Source organism: Cannabis sativa, chromosome 6, assembly GCF_029168945.1.
Source record: "Cannabis sativa cultivar Pink pepper isolate KNU-18-1 chromosome 6, ASM2916894v1, whole genome shotgun sequence".
Taxonomy (NCBI): domain Eukaryota; kingdom Viridiplantae; phylum Streptophyta; class Magnoliopsida; order Rosales; family Cannabaceae; genus Cannabis; species Cannabis sativa.
The window spans coordinates 70,069,765-70,085,776 of NC_083606.1; the positions used below are offsets into that span (position 1 = coordinate 70,069,765).

At 33.3% G+C, this 16,012-nt stretch overlaps 1 protein-coding gene and 1 long non-coding RNA gene across 4 annotated transcripts; one reads left to right on the top strand and one right to left on the bottom strand.

The window, feature by feature from the left end:
- Positions 1 to 83: 83 nt before the first annotated feature.
- On the bottom strand, positions 84 to 5,545 carry LOC115694739 (phosphatidylinositol/phosphatidylcholine transfer protein SFH3). Of its 2 annotated transcripts, none has more exons than XM_030621832.2 (15): positions 5,228 to 5,545; positions 4,894 to 5,053; positions 3,968 to 4,217; positions 3,485 to 3,584; positions 3,120 to 3,386; positions 2,347 to 2,424; positions 2,155 to 2,256; positions 2,026 to 2,075; positions 1,834 to 1,933; positions 1,655 to 1,747; positions 1,318 to 1,422; positions 1,106 to 1,220; positions 635 to 1,017; positions 465 to 545; positions 84 to 357 (listed from the first exon to the last, which is right to left on the bottom strand). In XM_030621832.2, the coding sequence occupies exons 2-15, from the start codon at positions 4,937 to 4,939 to the stop codon at positions 340 to 342; spliced, it is 1,788 nt and encodes a 595-aa protein (XP_030477692.2). In that variant the 5' UTR covers positions 4,940 to 5,053; positions 5,228 to 5,545; the 3' UTR covers positions 84 to 339. The 2 variants fall into 2 exon arrangements, with proteins under 2 accessions (XP_030477692.2, XP_030477693.2); XM_030621833.2 differs by having other exon boundaries at positions 84 to 378; positions 5,228 to 5,479.
- Positions 5,546 to 12,634: 7,089 nt separating this feature from the next.
- On the top strand, positions 12,635 to 15,204 carry LOC115695843 (uncharacterized). 2 transcript variants are annotated; one of them, XR_004007568.2, is made up of 2 exons: positions 12,635 to 13,228; positions 14,664 to 15,204. It is a non-coding gene; the product is annotated as an uncharacterized LOC115695843 (long non-coding RNA). The 2 variants fall into 2 exon arrangements; XR_004007569.2 differs by having other exon boundaries at positions 15,012 to 15,204.
- The last annotated feature ends 808 nt before the right edge of the window (positions 15,205 to 16,012 follow it).

Below are 16,012 nucleotides of genomic sequence, written 5' to 3' on the forward strand. Positions count from 1 at the left end.
AAAGTATGATATTAACTTGGCCTTATTTTGGTTTAGATATTTTATAATTTAACTTCATTTTAGGAAATGTGGTAGTCATGCAATGAATGAAAGCTTCAAATCTAGCTAGCTTTGATGCTCACATAACTCAAAATATACATATAAAATAGTAGCTCACTGTTTACAAGATCAATAATGTACAGAATACTTAACATGAAATTAACCAAGGCAAATACATACATACATACACAAATCACTTTGAAATACAATTAGTGGGGCCGAAAAATCAACATCGCCACCGGCTTCAATCAACGGTTCATGAAACCTCTTCTATTAAAAACAGTGTTCACAACATATCACTCACCAGCAAAATGGGTTCTGCAATCAAAAACCAAAGAACTAGAAGGTGAAAAATGACATGTTAGTAAAACAAGTAATATTACAAGTTGGAAATGTGATGATTAGAATATATATTAGTTACTTACAAACTTATTCTTCTTCTTCTTCTTTTTCTTATCAACATAAGACACAAGCTCTTCTTGTTTAACAAGAGCATCTTCAAGTGCCTACACAAACCCAAAAAACACCAATTGTAATTTCCAACATAAAGAAAATAAAAGTATGTGCTTGATGTTGTTGTTGTTGTTGATTTTACCTTCTTGGCTGCTGATAGCTCTTGTTCAAGAGCGCTGACTCGGTTCAAAGCTGCATTCAACATTTCCTCTTTCTCAGCAGGCATGACTACTGGTTTCATGTTTAGAACAGAAACTTTCTCTTCTAACTCAGCCATGCGTTTCATCATGTTCATGTACTCGGTGTTTGAGATGGCTGCAGGCGCAGGCAACTGGCTCCCCTTGATCATGGCGATCTCATCGTAGTACACAGGGCTGCCGTACACTGCTGCTTCAGTAATTTTCTTTGGCATGTCTCTTGTGAGACGGACGACAGTTACAATCCCCATCACAAACGCCATGATTCCCGAAAACAGCTGGTTGCTCGTGCCATTTGCTGCCTTGCAGGCTTCATTAACCGCAAAAGCTTCAAGGGAGAAAAGAAGAATTCTGTTGTGTTAAAACATTGTAGAAATAAATAAGGAAGTAATTACTATTGTGACAGTTCTTTGTACCTTTATTGCTTCCAAATTTGTTGTTTTTGACTGCTTTAGGCCAAGATGCATCCACAACTTTGTCAACCATAGGAGTAAAGTCGTTGAATTTGTAGACTTTGGTTACAAGATCACCCTGCAATTCAATCATTTATTCGATTTTGATGAGAATGATCAGCATATCAAACAAAAAATGTCTAATGAAATTGAAAAAGATTAGTGATGTTACTTACTTCATGAACAGGACTTAATGTTGGATGCTCCAAAAACCTTCTTGAAGAGTGACACTTCAAGTCTGAAGTGTCTTGACTTGTTTCCGAATTGAAAGAATGACATCTCTTCAAATTGTCCCAGCAATAAAGTTAGTTGTATTGAATAGTTTGAAAGAAAACAAGAAAATGTAACCAGTTTTGTCATAACATCAGTTCAGGATCCTATTTGTATAATTTTAAAAAATATAGGGTCCGTTTTATCATTTAACAAAACAGAAGGTCCAATTGGTAACTTTTGCAAAACACAAGGTCCAAAATAGTATTTACCCTTAACTCGTGTTAAGAAGTTTTTTAGTACCTTTGAGCTTGATTTCTCATCCTCAGAGATTCTCTTCTCCTCAATGCCCGAAAGAACTCGTCCGGTGCATTTTCCTTCCCCATTTTGAACCATCTAACTCATCAAAATAAAAAACTCAATCATCTTCAATTCAACACTAACACAAACTTAACAAGAAGAGAATTCGTACTACAAATCACCTTGAATATTTCGGGATCATTCCACGGGCCCTTGTCCGAACGCATGCAGCCTCCCTTGTCAGCACAAGTACAAGAACCACCTAGAAACTCTGGCAATTCACTGGTGTAGAATTGTAAACCAGCAATGTGAGAAAACAGAAAATTTTGAAAAACTCCAAAAAATATTGAAACTAGTCTAAGCTAAAAACTTACTTTGCATCAATTATCTCAAGCAACTTGCTTTGGTACTTGTTACCAAGAACCTGGTTTGCATAGAATACAAAATTGTTTAATCTTCAATAATGTAATATGTAAAACCAAAATGAGAAAGAGGATTCTTACATGGATTTTTGCAGTGGTTTTTGGGTCAAGGAATGACTTAACAGTGCTCCACAATAGCCTAAATCCTGAACCAGCATTGATGATGAACATACGGTTCAATGTCTGTCCATAACAAGAGATTTTTCATTATTAAACAGCATTGAAAACATGATAAGAAAACAAAAATGTAGATTATCACCGTCGATCAAGTACCTCAGGATAATTGTCACCGTCAATCTTTTGAAGGCGCTGGATTAGATCCCTCGCCGCTTTGTTGAAGTTTTTGAGCCCCTACACAAGAATGTAGCATTTTTTTTAGAGTAAGAATGGATCATGGATCAAAGTATTAAAATGTTATCATTTGACAAGTTTGAATTTTAAGTAGGCATCATAGTTTGTTCATTTTAGTATTAAGATTTTTGAACAATCCTAAAAATAACCTTTATGAAATTTTCTATCAGCGAAATAACTTTATAAAAATTTGTATTGACAAAATAATTTTCTATGGTCGTAAAAACAATTATGAATTACACTTGTGCGGCCATTAATGACTATTATGATTGCAAAATGACTATAGATTTACACTGTGCGACTATCATGTTGCATAAAGTAAACTAAGTGAGATTATTTTGTAAATTTTAGTATTTCAAATAGTTTTTTAGGCAAATTTCTCTTGTGAAAAATGGGACTTTCAATAAACGTCATTAAACTTCTGGTAAATAATTAGCAATTTTACTTCCGAAACTTTTACTACTGCCAACCTGTGCTCCTTTTCAATAACGATCATAGTTCGGGGGTAAAATTACTCATAATTTAACGGATGTCCTATATTTCATTAACGATCATAGTTCCGAAAGGAATATTTAGACATGATTTTTTTTGGCCAAAGTTACCCTAAAAAAACTCCAAAATCCTTCTCAAAATTGCTCTATACATGCCTTAAACTTGAAGTGAATAATAATATTGAGATAAAGAGAATGACATACCACTCCTTGGACATCCAAAATGGTAGTACTCTGATCAATGTGCTTCTTTGCTGCAATAGAACATGCAGGTAACTTGACAGCAAAGGTTCTCTCAAATTCTCTAACATGGTACTTCACATACCGATCCATTGTTGTAACTTGCATAAGCTTAGTCGAATCAACCTGTCCGAGTCTTTCGATGTAAACAGGCCTTCCATCCTTATCAACTCCATGATGTCCTTGTGGATAGTAATTCAGAACTTCATCTATCTCATCAAATTCAAATTCCTTTAAAGAAAAAATAGGCAAAAGGAACAAAGTTTAGTAAATGGTTTCATTTCTCCAAACAAAAAGACATGTTTTTGATAAGAAGAATCCATGGCTACCTCCATGATAGTGTCAGCACCAAAATCCTTCCTCCATTGCAGCATATCAGTCCACATTTGCTTGGTCTTTTCAATGTCAAATTTTCTGGCTCTTAAGAATCTGCAATTATCAACTACTCATAAACATTAGATTGCATTTCAATTAAAGAAAAACATAAGATTGCACCTTGAAGTTTACAGAAGTAACTGATCGTACCCTCTGTTATGTTAAATGATAATATGACGTTATAGGTTTTATAATATTTGAAGCCAATTTCTAGATGCAAAATATAATCAGTCTGCTCATAACATCTCTATGCCAAGTTATTATTAAGTTTTCTTTTGACGAAAAGTCAGTGCAGGTTATTATTTTACACCATTTTGAAAAATGTAAGATCTAAATTGTTATTTAACAAAACATAAAGCCTAATTGGTAATTTTAGTAAAATATAGAATCTAAATAATATTTAATCTGAGGATCATTATCATTGAAAATATGATGACCTTAGCATCATGTGATGATCATCATGTTTGGAGGGCAATAGCTCATCCAAGATAAGTGCTTGGCGAAATGCATCCACAGCTAGCAATTCATCAGCATCAATGTCATCATCAAAGGTGACTGACATAACCCTACTATTCCTTCTTCCTCTCTTCGTCAAAGAATTCCTGAACTTGGTCGAGGCATTGATCGCCTTCTTCTTCAACGATCCAAGTCTCGTCTTCTTCTCATCGTCGTAGCTCTCTTCCAAACCTGTGTATTAACACGAAAACTCATCAAGAAAAACTATGAACAAAATTAAGAAACTTAAGGCAAATGGTCAAGATTTTGGACAAAAGTACATTAAACAATAAGATGGCTTTGGACATTTTTCTTAACCAAATTTTCATTTCATCTAATATAGTAATATAGCACCAAAGAATGGGAAGTTCTTGTTGTAAAAGATCCCATAAAAATCATTTTTTTTTTCTTGGTAGATGTAGGAAAAAAAGAAAAGGAAATTTGAAGCTACAAATGTTGGCTACAACTCCTAACCTTATTATTCACAATCTTTTTCAACCTTAATTAAACAATCTAAATAGAATGAATAAAATCTTCCACAACTTAAATCAAGAACAACATTAATATATAGTTAATATTAGTTTTGCTATAGATTAATTTATGATGGCCTAACCATGAATACAATTTTTTTTTGTTGCCTCTAATGTTCACATTTCATTTTTTTTTATTGAATTAGTAAATTCAATAAAAAATTATGAATTAATTCAGAAAATCTATTACTTTTTGTTGTTCATGACATCATTGTGTTGATTGTATTTGTCATTGTATATATAGCTATATATGAGTTCTATATATAAGTGTGTATATATAATCAAATATGAACAATTAAGAATTAAAAAAAAATAAGAGAAAAGTTATGAAATCATACCTGGCTTAATGGGGCGTTCAAGAGGTCCAGACATGGTATCACACATGATTACTTTTCTTGAAATATTGCTCAATGTATTTTGAGATAATAAAAAATAAAGACAAAATAATATATCTTAATACATATACATATATATAGCCCTTAAAAGTTTAAGCTCCACCTAAAATCATACACAAAAAAATTATAAACAAAGTTAGAAAAACCAAAAACCATGCAAAACCCAGAACCCAAAACTCATGAATAAATAGTTATAGAGGATCAAAAAATTGAATAAAACTCAAAAACATAAGAAAAAAAGGGTGAAAATGTAAGAGAAAATATGAAGAGAAAGTACCTTATTGCAAGAATATTTTTAGGGTGGGGAGAAGAGAAAAAACATAAGTAAAGAAGATTATATATTCTCCGAATTAATCTGTAATTATTGCGGCTAAATCCATTAAGGACAACGAGGAGGACATAACTATGTTTAGATAATTATAATAATTAGAAAAAAATTAAAAAAAAAAATCAAGTATGATCTTTTTTCTATTTTTTTTATTGTTGGTGTTGAAAAGGTCTGTAGTGTTGTTTAGCTATAATTTGGTTATTTAAGGAAAAATAATAATAATAGAGTGGTGTTATATTGCGATATGCAAGCCACTCCCTCTATTTATTTATTTATTTTTGTCTTTTTATATATAAATATTTATTAATTTTTCTTACTAAATCTCACCAACCGTTTTACCTACCCTCAAACTAAGGTAACCTTTTCTTTTAAATATATATATATAAAACAACTTTCTTAAACATGTCAACTATATAATATATCTATGCTAAGTAAAATATTTATATCTATATATACATAATTATGTAATATATTGTTTTATAAGCTCCTTATACATTATTATTATTATTATTATTATTATTATTATTATTATTATTATTAATGTGACTTAGGGTGCGTTTGGAAAGTCACAATGTAATTGGATTTGTGTGTAATTGGAGGTAATTACACAATTTGGCATGTTTGTCTGACCATGTAAATACTTGTGTAATTGGAAGTAATTGAGGGGTTCCAATTACACTCTCCAATTATCATGACCCCCATGAGAATTGAATGTAATTACACTGTGTAATTGCTAAAAACTTTCCATATTAAACATTAGCTACTAAAAAATATTATTTTCCTATGTAATTACCACCTCATATCTAAACACATCTTGCATTTTAAAATATAGTGTAATTACTACACTGTGTAATTACCACCCTAGTAATTATTCTACCTAGTAATTACACAGTTACTTCCAAACGCACCCTTATTCTGTAAATTCTGAAAGAGTGAAAAGGATTCATTTGGGTGCTAGAAGGTAGTTGTTGGAGGGAAGGTAGTCATTAATTTCATTTATTTATCTCATTATCTGTGTCTGATTTATTTAAATATAGCTTTATTATTATTATTTTTTATTTATTTATAAGATATTAAAGTCAATTGTTTCTATAAGTGCTCTTCCACTAAAGTTTTTCTTTTTTTAGATGTGTTTATGTGGCCTTTGGCCTGCTGCTACTTAAATAAATAAATAATAAATAAAAATTGGAAAATTAATTTTTAGATTTAGTTAGTTTATGGTGGATAGTAGTGTTTAGTTGTAATTTATTGCTTTATTTTTATCACTATTATTATTTTTTAAAAGTAAAGGCAAATACCTGAATTTTCCTAAATCAATTTATAAATAATAAATCCCTTCTTCTCTATTAAGTCAGAGCTTAATTACATCTTGAAATTTTTTATGTAATATCATTTTAATTTCTAAAAAAAAAAAAGCTTAACAACAAATAGGATTTATTACATTTCTTTGCATATTAGAAACAAAAATCTTCTAAAGGAAAAATAGAATTTTTTCTTCAAATTGGTTTTGTTACCTTTTTCTCAACTCATAAGTTTTTTTTTTTTTTTTTTTTTTTTTTTTTTTTTTTTTGAAAAAAATGCTGAATTCATTAATTACCAAACATCAAAGTACAATAAGGCTTGAAGTTTGGCAGGAACATCATACTCATAAATGCGACAATCGACACAAACACGAGAACTCCTAGCAATATAGTGAGCAATTTAGTTGGCAGATCGTTTAACAAAATGTAAACAAATATTCCTTAAAGAAGATAGTTTTTTTTTTACAATCACAAATTACTAGACCAAAAACCGAGTTCATAAACAATTCAGTAAAAATTGCTAGGACGGTTGTCAATTTCAATCTCCACACTTTGCCATTGTATTTTCTTTACCCAACTAAGAGCTTCTTTCACACTTATGGCTTCAATCACCTCTGCAGCTAACTCCCAGAAAAATAATATGCAGTAACTTTCACAAGAGCACCTATGTCATCTCGAGTAACAATGCCATAACCATAACATCTTTTGCTGTCAAAAATAGCTGCATTAACATTGACTTTGTAAGAATTAGTAGCATGTGTAGACCAAAGCTCAACTCCATCTCCCTTGTACTATAAATCACATGATGGAAGAATGCTTCTGTACTGAGCTTTACTCCATTGTTCCAAGTCACTTTAGCCAAAACAACCACCTCATCAATAGTAAGAGATTCTTTATTCCAATTGAGCTCATTACATATTTTCCAAAAATCCCAACAAAACATTGCAATCTTGCACATTTGCTCTTCAAAGAAAAAAACTGAGCACCAAAAGTTTTTGCACCATTCACCCCCACCCCTATACCACTTCGAGCTCAACATTCTTCAATAAAAGAACAAGTCAATAAAAAATGTGAAGTGGGCTTAGAGTGGGCATTACACAGTGGGCAAACAATAGGAACCTCCACCTTTTCCGCTATCAAATTCAGCCTTGTTGGAAGACAACCCAAGGTTGCCCTCCAAATTAAATTCTTCACCTTTGGCGAAATTTTATTTGCCGAAGTTTTTGCCAAAAATCTTGAGTTATTATCTCCCACCCTTTCCTCAATCTGATCTTGAAGCATCTTATATGTACTCTTAATTAAGAAACTTCTCAAACTTCCACCTTTCTAAGCCCAAAAATCCTCTATAGCTGTAAAACTTACTGGAATCCCCATAATCAAATTAGCATCTCTGTTGTTAAAAATATCTCAAATTAAATCCACATCCCAATCTTTACTCTCAACATGAAACAAAGAACTCACCACTTGATTCGACAAACTAGGATGTCTGGTAAGTGTTGGGGTATCAACCTAGGTCCACATCAGAAGAATATGTAAGAGTTGCCTAGAATATAGGTGTTCCACCTACTCTATTAGCATGAGGCCTTTTGGGAAGGTGCTCAAAAATAAAACTGTGAGAGCTTAGGCCCAAAGCAAAAAATATCATACTAATGTGAAAGTTAAGGTAAGGTGGCAGCCCAACAAGGTAGAATAACGGGGCCCAAGTGGTATTAGAACCAAAGGTTCAAGAATGTTGAGATAGTGAGCTACATTTGCAATGTGTAGGAGAAGCTTTCAATGTGATGACCTCACGATTAAAGATTTATATGGTGCCTTGTATCAAAAGTCTACCTGATAATGTGGTGGTCAAGTGGCATGTCCCGTTAATGATTTCAACAAGAGAAGATGAAGATCAGTGTTTAGGGGAAAGTCTTCCTGACCACAAAGTTGATGATTAAGAGACGAGTTTCATTGGTGATAGTGGCGGCACAAGGTGGTTTCGCTGGAGGGCAGGCTGCGAGTATGTGGTCCTTAGTTTAAGGGAAAGATTGTTGGGGTATCAACCCAAGTCCCACATAGGAAGAATATGCAAGAGTTGCCTAAAATATAAGTGTTCCACCTACTCCATTAGTACGAGACCTTTTGGGAAGGTACCCAAAAATAAAACCGTGAGAGCTTAGGTCCAAGGCGAACAATGTCATACTAATGTGGAAGTTAAGGTAAGGTGGTGGCCCAACAAGGTGGAAGAATGGAACCCAACAGTAAGAACATAAGGCACATTTTTAGGTAGCCAGGGATGATGAAGAATATCCACATGGTCATCAACACCAACGATACGACGCCTTCCTGAGCAAACCAGACCTTGAGAGCTCCATATACTCGCCAAACATAGCTACAATGAGAGCACAATTCAGAAAATAAATTAAGCTCCATATAAATTTTAGAATCCAAAGAATTAGGCTTAGTCAACAACCTCCAGCCTTCTTTAGCTAACATAGCTAAATTAAAATAATGCAAAAACGAAAGCCCAAACCACCAAGATTCTTATCCTTCGCCAATCATTCCCAACTCATCCAAACAATAGCACGACTTCTACTAAAAGAGGTCTTTCACCAAAAATTAGCCATTAATTGTTGGATCTATTGACAAGTACCAAGAAGAATTAAAAAGATACTCATAACATATGTAGGCAAAGATTGAGCAACAATCTTCAACAAGATTTCCTTCCCTGGACGAGATAATAATCGACCATCCCAGGTATCAATTCGATTCTTAATCTTGTTCTTCAAAAAGCCCAAAAATGGTCGACTTATTCTTATCAATAATATTGGGCAGCCCTAAATAATGACTTCCTTTAGTAGCCTCAGACATCCCCAAAGAACTAAAAAATTTAGAACGAACTTCATGATTTATGTTAGGATTAAAAAAGATAGATGAATTATTCAGATTCACCTTTTGATCCAAAGCCTTCTCAAAAGAAGAAAGCAAGCTACTAATACTACCAGCAGAGCCCAACGTAGCCTGACAAAAAAGGTAACTATCATCATTGAAAAACACGCGGAACACCACCGGGGCTCCCTGAGCAACTCTACAACCCCGGATAAGATGAGAAACTTCGAATCTCTTAATGAAAGTAGAGAGACCTCCAGCGTAAATAATAAAAAGATAAGGAGACAAAAGATCTCCCTGCCTTATACCACGGGTAGGAAACATAGGTTCCATAACATGACCATCATGCACCATAGAATATCAGACCAATCAAGGATACACAAGTCAAAACTAGATTGATCCAACGAGTAGCAAAACCCATACGAGTCATAATGGCTCTCAATTAAGATCATTCATAGGCCTTTCTCATATCCAACTTTAGAGCCAAAAATCCCACCTTTCCCCTATTCTTCATCTTCATGTAATGCACCCCTTCAAAAGCTACTATGACATTATCTGAAATAAGTTTACCAAGGATGAATGTACTTTGAGTATCAGAAACCACGTTATACAGTACAAATTTCATTCAATTCGCCAAAACTTTAGAAGCAATTTTTTATACACCAAGCTACACAAGGCAATTGGTCTCACATTACCCATATTAATAGGGTTCTTCTTTTTGGAATAAGAACTAAATTAGTATCATTCAAACTCACTGGAAAAGAGCCATTCACAAAGAAATCTTTCACTACCCTCAAACCATCTCCACCAACAATGTCCCAATACTTTTGATAAAATTCCGGTCCCATTCCGTCTGGACTTGGAGACTTATGTGGATGCATCTAAAACATAGCCCCCTTAATTTCCTCATAAAAAATAGGACGCAATATCTCATCATTTTGATTAGTATCAATATAAGGGAAATTCCATTAACAATGTGATCCCACCCATCTTGTCCAACATGAAACAAATCTTGAAAATAGGAAGTAATAACCCCTTCCAAACCACCAGACCAGTCTACTCACCTCCTGTTAGAATCTTGCAACTTCTGAATATTATTATCAATTTCTAAGAGCTATCCATGGTATGAAAATATTTGGTATTTTTATCACCATCCTGAAGCCAAAATACCTTAGCTTGTTGATGCCAAAAAGACTCTTGTTGAGCCAAAACTTCAAAACATTATCCTGCTCTTTCTAAAAATTTTTAACTGAAAAAGCATCCATTCGACCCTTTAAAGAGCTCAGTCTCTTTTTACATCCAACAATTCTTTTCTTAAAATCCTCAGTTATCTCCTTATGCCAAGTCGATAACTACACACTACACAATTTAATTTTCTCTTATAATGGTAATTAAGAATTTCCTTCCCAAAATTCTTTAAAAATTTGAGCACACATAGGCTCTCTAGATCAGGCATTCTCATATTTGAAACAAGGAGCGACATGTGTACTTTGAACCATGAAAGGTTCAAGAAGAATAGGGGCATCATTAGAAGAGGAGATTTCTAAATTTATAAGAGAAGTACCATTAAAAATTTCCAATCAATTATGAGTCACCAAAGCCTTATCTAACCTGATTTCAACCCATCTGGCCATTTCACGACTTATTTCCCAGGTGAACGGATAGCCGTGCAACTCAAAATCCACAAGATAACAATCACCAAAGACCTCATTAAAGCCATCAATAAGAGATTGGGAGTAAGGTCGACCTCCCCATTTTTTCTTTTGATAACCAATATTGTTCAAATCCTTAATGAGACACTAATGAAGCTGTGACTCCATCTTTAGACTCCTTATCAGAGTTCATGTGTGATCACAATGAGTACAATTTGGTTCTCTATAAAACCCAGTTAGGCGCTAGACTTCCATCCCCATTACACCGGACCTCAAGGTTAATGTGGTGATTTGAGAAACTAAGTAAATGGGTCTCATCTTTATTTTTCCAAAAATAAGCAAACCCACCTTTTTCCCTATAGCATCCACATTGAATAAAGCCTCAAACCCCAAATAGGCCCTAACTCTATCCACAACCTCTTTAGAACATAAAGTTTCACAAGAAAAAACAAATTTGGGCTTCTTTTGAAAGACAGTGTCTATAAAAAATTGTGTAGCCTGTAGATTCCCAAGCCCACGACAATTCCAACTAAGAATACTCATAATTCTAAGTGGGCCTATACAACAGGAACCATCCCATTCATATTTTTTTGAAAACATGACCCAATGACATCCTTGTCCATTAACATGGACATCATTAAGCTCCTCCTCACCATCAAACCCAACTCTACGTCTTTTTAATTTAATAAAAGTCAACCTCCTTTCTTAGACAAAAAGAACTCTTCAACCTTACTTGTATCAACTATACCAGAATCAATACATCCTAAGATGGTGGTATCTTTTTGGATTTTTACATACATGATCTCAGCCTCATTCTCATGCACTAAAGGAGCATTACGTGGCATCCTATAATCACTGCCAAGATTATTCCTCGCCTAGCATTATCGACCAGCTTTGCTTGATCGCAGCCACTGTGATCATATCAACTAATTTGCACATCATGGTTGAGCTTTCATAAAAAGGCAATAAGGCTTTTCAAGTAGGTGAATGGGATGATCAAATATTTTTGAACAAAAATGATCTAAATAGCCCATGATTCCACATAAGGAAAAAACTAGGAACCTTTTCATATTTGAAGTTAGCCCAGAATAAATCTTCACTATAGCTTTTACATATTTTTATTTGTCTCTTTAAAGGAAAATTGATAGGTAAAGTAACACGAACACGAAGATAATCTCACCTAACACCAGTGAAATTGTTTGGATTCAATTCAACAAAATCACCATTCCCAATCTTTTTTAAGAAACTTTCAATCATAAATCTTGTCTACAAGTCATGAATTTGAATCCATAAATCAAGCTTGTTTAGCTTAAAGGCTCTCGAATCACCTCCCTCTGTAGGAATTTCATTCCTAAAATGCCCTACACACAGCAAAAAGTATCTATGAAAACCCAAGGTCAAACCTGACCTTTTACCCCAGTCAAAGAACCCTGTTTGACTCCCTAAACGACAGCTCCTATTTACCCAAACTACAGGTCGTTTTAATTTAAATTTGGAACCCTAAATTGCATCAGACCATATATCTATTCTTTATCTTCTCAAACACAAACTTAGCATCTAAATGAACCTTAGAGCAGCCTCCCTAGCCGAGTCCTCCTTCTTCAATGTTCTTCTCTGAAGAACATGAAGAACACCAGCCAAGAATTAATCACAACCCAGAAATCTCCTAGCCAAGTTCACACTAGACCCCTTAAACTGAGCCACCTTATTCGTGGTTCTTCTCTGAAGAACACGAAGAACACAACCCAACCCGATGAACAAAAACCCAGAAAAAGCAAACAGAAAATAATTAAAACACAACAATAAAAATGCAAAAAAGAGAAGGAAGAAATAACACCGGTTTTTATAGAGGTTCCCCAAAATCGTTCTGGGTACGTCCTCTTCGAGCTTGCCTCGTTCACTATGGATCTTCAATGATCAAATGATTGCAATGGGTTTGGATTCCAAAACACACAGGTATTAATTTTGGTAATCCGAATATTTTACAGTGATTTTCTCCTCTTTGTCTCTCTATTTTTCCTCTCTAAATCAGTACTAACAATGTTGTGTTTCTTCTCTTCTTTTGCATGAACAACACCCTGGCTATTGGATATCTGAACCACCACCTTGGTTGCAAAGCTTACTCCATTGTAAGCCTCCTCCAAGAACCCCTAAATCAATCAGTTTCTTCTCTTTGAAAACTTATATGATTTTTGTTGTATATGGATCTGCCTCTAATTTTCTATGTTGTTATTGTACTAATCTGGTTCTGTGTTGAATTTATTGATCTGATCTGTTATTGTTGTATTTTCTGGCCTTTTATATGTGTTGTAGAGGAGAGCAGAGATAGGAGAGTTAGTTACAAATGTTAACAGACTTGTAACTAAATTAAATACTCTGTCTTGGTTGCTTAGAGGCCGAGGGCCACATTAGTCTTTTCACTGCTTGTAATCTGTGTATTTGTAATCAGAACAGTGTGCAAGAATATGGGGATTTATTTCAACACCCTCCTTAAACCTTTCAAGAAGCAGCTGTTTGCAATCAAAAGTTCATGGACTACCCGTAGAACCCTCTGTATGTCCACTTCATGGTAAACAGGAACAGATATAGATTGTGTCCTATTCTTTCACAATCATACCCCTACTCGGCTTCCATAAATCAACCATAACATGCTGAAAAATCTGAAAATCTAAGACTCTGCCCGTGAGCAGTTTACCCACAAGATACCACCTTGTATCCACCACAAATTCATCTTTGGCTCATCAAACTCCAATATATCCATCCTCCTCTTTCCCCTCCAATAGTATATCAGCCCAACATTCTTCTAACTCTTTGGCTACACCACTATTTGACACCATGATCATTAAAAGAACAAAATAAGAATAAGAGAAAAAAAAATCCCTAAAGCAGAGAGACCACTAACATGTCAAAACACATGACACAATTAAGCTTTTCTCAACTCAAAAGTTAGTGAAACATGAACAGACATCATGAGTGGTGTCTTTTTTTTTTTTTTTTTTTTTGATTTGGCTTGCTTTAGATTTCCATGAGCGGTATGATGAGGCTAATGATAGGGAGGTTTCTCCTTCGATACTTGTTGTTGTTGGTCGGTTAGAGGGGTGGTACCGTGCTAGTCTATTTTTGTTGAGAGAAGTGTTGCTAATTAAATACGATTATTTTGTCTTTAACACTTTATGCAAGTTTTCTTCTTATAAAATATTTTGTCAATCAAAGTGTCAAAGGGGAGATTCTTAATTCTATTTTTGGTATATTTAGATTGAAAAAAATATTTTATAAATTGAATATTAATTTTAGCTGAGTTGTATTTTTACTTCCATAAATTTGTATTTAATTAATTTATTGATTCATATAAGGTATGAAAAATGTCTAGCTTTTCTAAATTTAGAAAGTTGGTCATAAACAAATAAGTTTTATTAACAAATCAATTTCATATCTTTCCAGCCGTGTTAATATGATCCTATATGAGTTTCTTAATTGGTTTGATCAAATTTCTTGTGAGCAAAATAAAGTAAGACTTCATTTTCTATAAAAAAAAAGTCGCACTTACTGCTCATCATTTTGTAGGTACACATAAGTAGAAATTTCTAGGCTGATTGAAGATCTTTTCAGGAAAGTTTTTGTGAGTTGTAGTCTTATTCAGACCGTGTATGCATTGTGTGTATATTGATTATAAATACATGTTATAGCATGTGGGTTTAGTATATTTTTCACATCTTGGTATTTTACTCATATTTTGTAAGAAAGAGAGTCTTTGTTATGTAGAGGAGAGGGTGTTTCTCTTTCTTTGTGTTTATGTACTTTATATTGTATTGAGTCTATAATAAAGACTATAAAAGAAGTAGAACAATAGTGCTACCTTCCGGAGAAGGTTCTACAAATTTTCGGGAGATAACTTTTCAAGTCTTAACTCAGGTTGAAGCAAGCACCCTTCAAGGAAATTGAAGGGAGTTCGAACACTTGAAGTTTCAGTAAGATTCAGTTAGAATGTGGAATACATCAATAATTGAGGCATACAATAAGAGGAAATTTATTTATGCATAAGTCAATTATTTTGTATTTTTGAGACCTATATAATGAATTTTATCTTTGGGCATGGGCCCATAGACTTGTATTTTTATTTTTCTATACTTTTTGTTTTCTAGTTTTATTCTTCAGCTACAGAGTTGTTTTCTGTAGCTACAAAATATCTATTTTAATATTATATTTATTATATCACATTTAATTAATTAATTAAATAAATAATAAATTACTAATATTAATATTCAAAATTTCAAACTACTTTTAGAAAAAGAAAAATAATCTAGTGCAACATCACAGAAATAACTAATTTTTTATTATATAACATTTTAATTTAATCGCTAAATATTTATTTTGTGACTAATACACAAAGTAGCAAAAAGAAAATATTTTTACAATGAATAATATGCGATTGGGAGGCATGAATACCATGTATGAAAAAATATATTAGTTTAAATACGATACGATACAATACTATAAATTAGCAGGACATGACATGAAAAAGATAGACTTAAGTATAGCACGAGATAAAAAATATATGCTTAAACATGACATGACTGTTGGATTAAAATCCTATTGTGGGTACATATATATAATGTATATGCTATTATAAAGTGTGATACAAAATTAAGTGACCAATTATGTTATGGGTATAAAAAATGCATTAAATTGTCATAGAAATAATGTGGAGATACCATAAGTTAATTTATAATTTGTTAAGGGGCCAAATTATAAATATCCAAAACTCATTCTAAGATGAGTCTATAAATAGGTAGCGGTCCTCAAGAAACACTAGGGTTTCTGTATTCTCTCCTTTCCCATCAGAGAAAATACCTAAGAAAATAGTGTATTCTTGGAAGATCAAAACCTTCTCTGCTATCTCCAACAATGGCTTA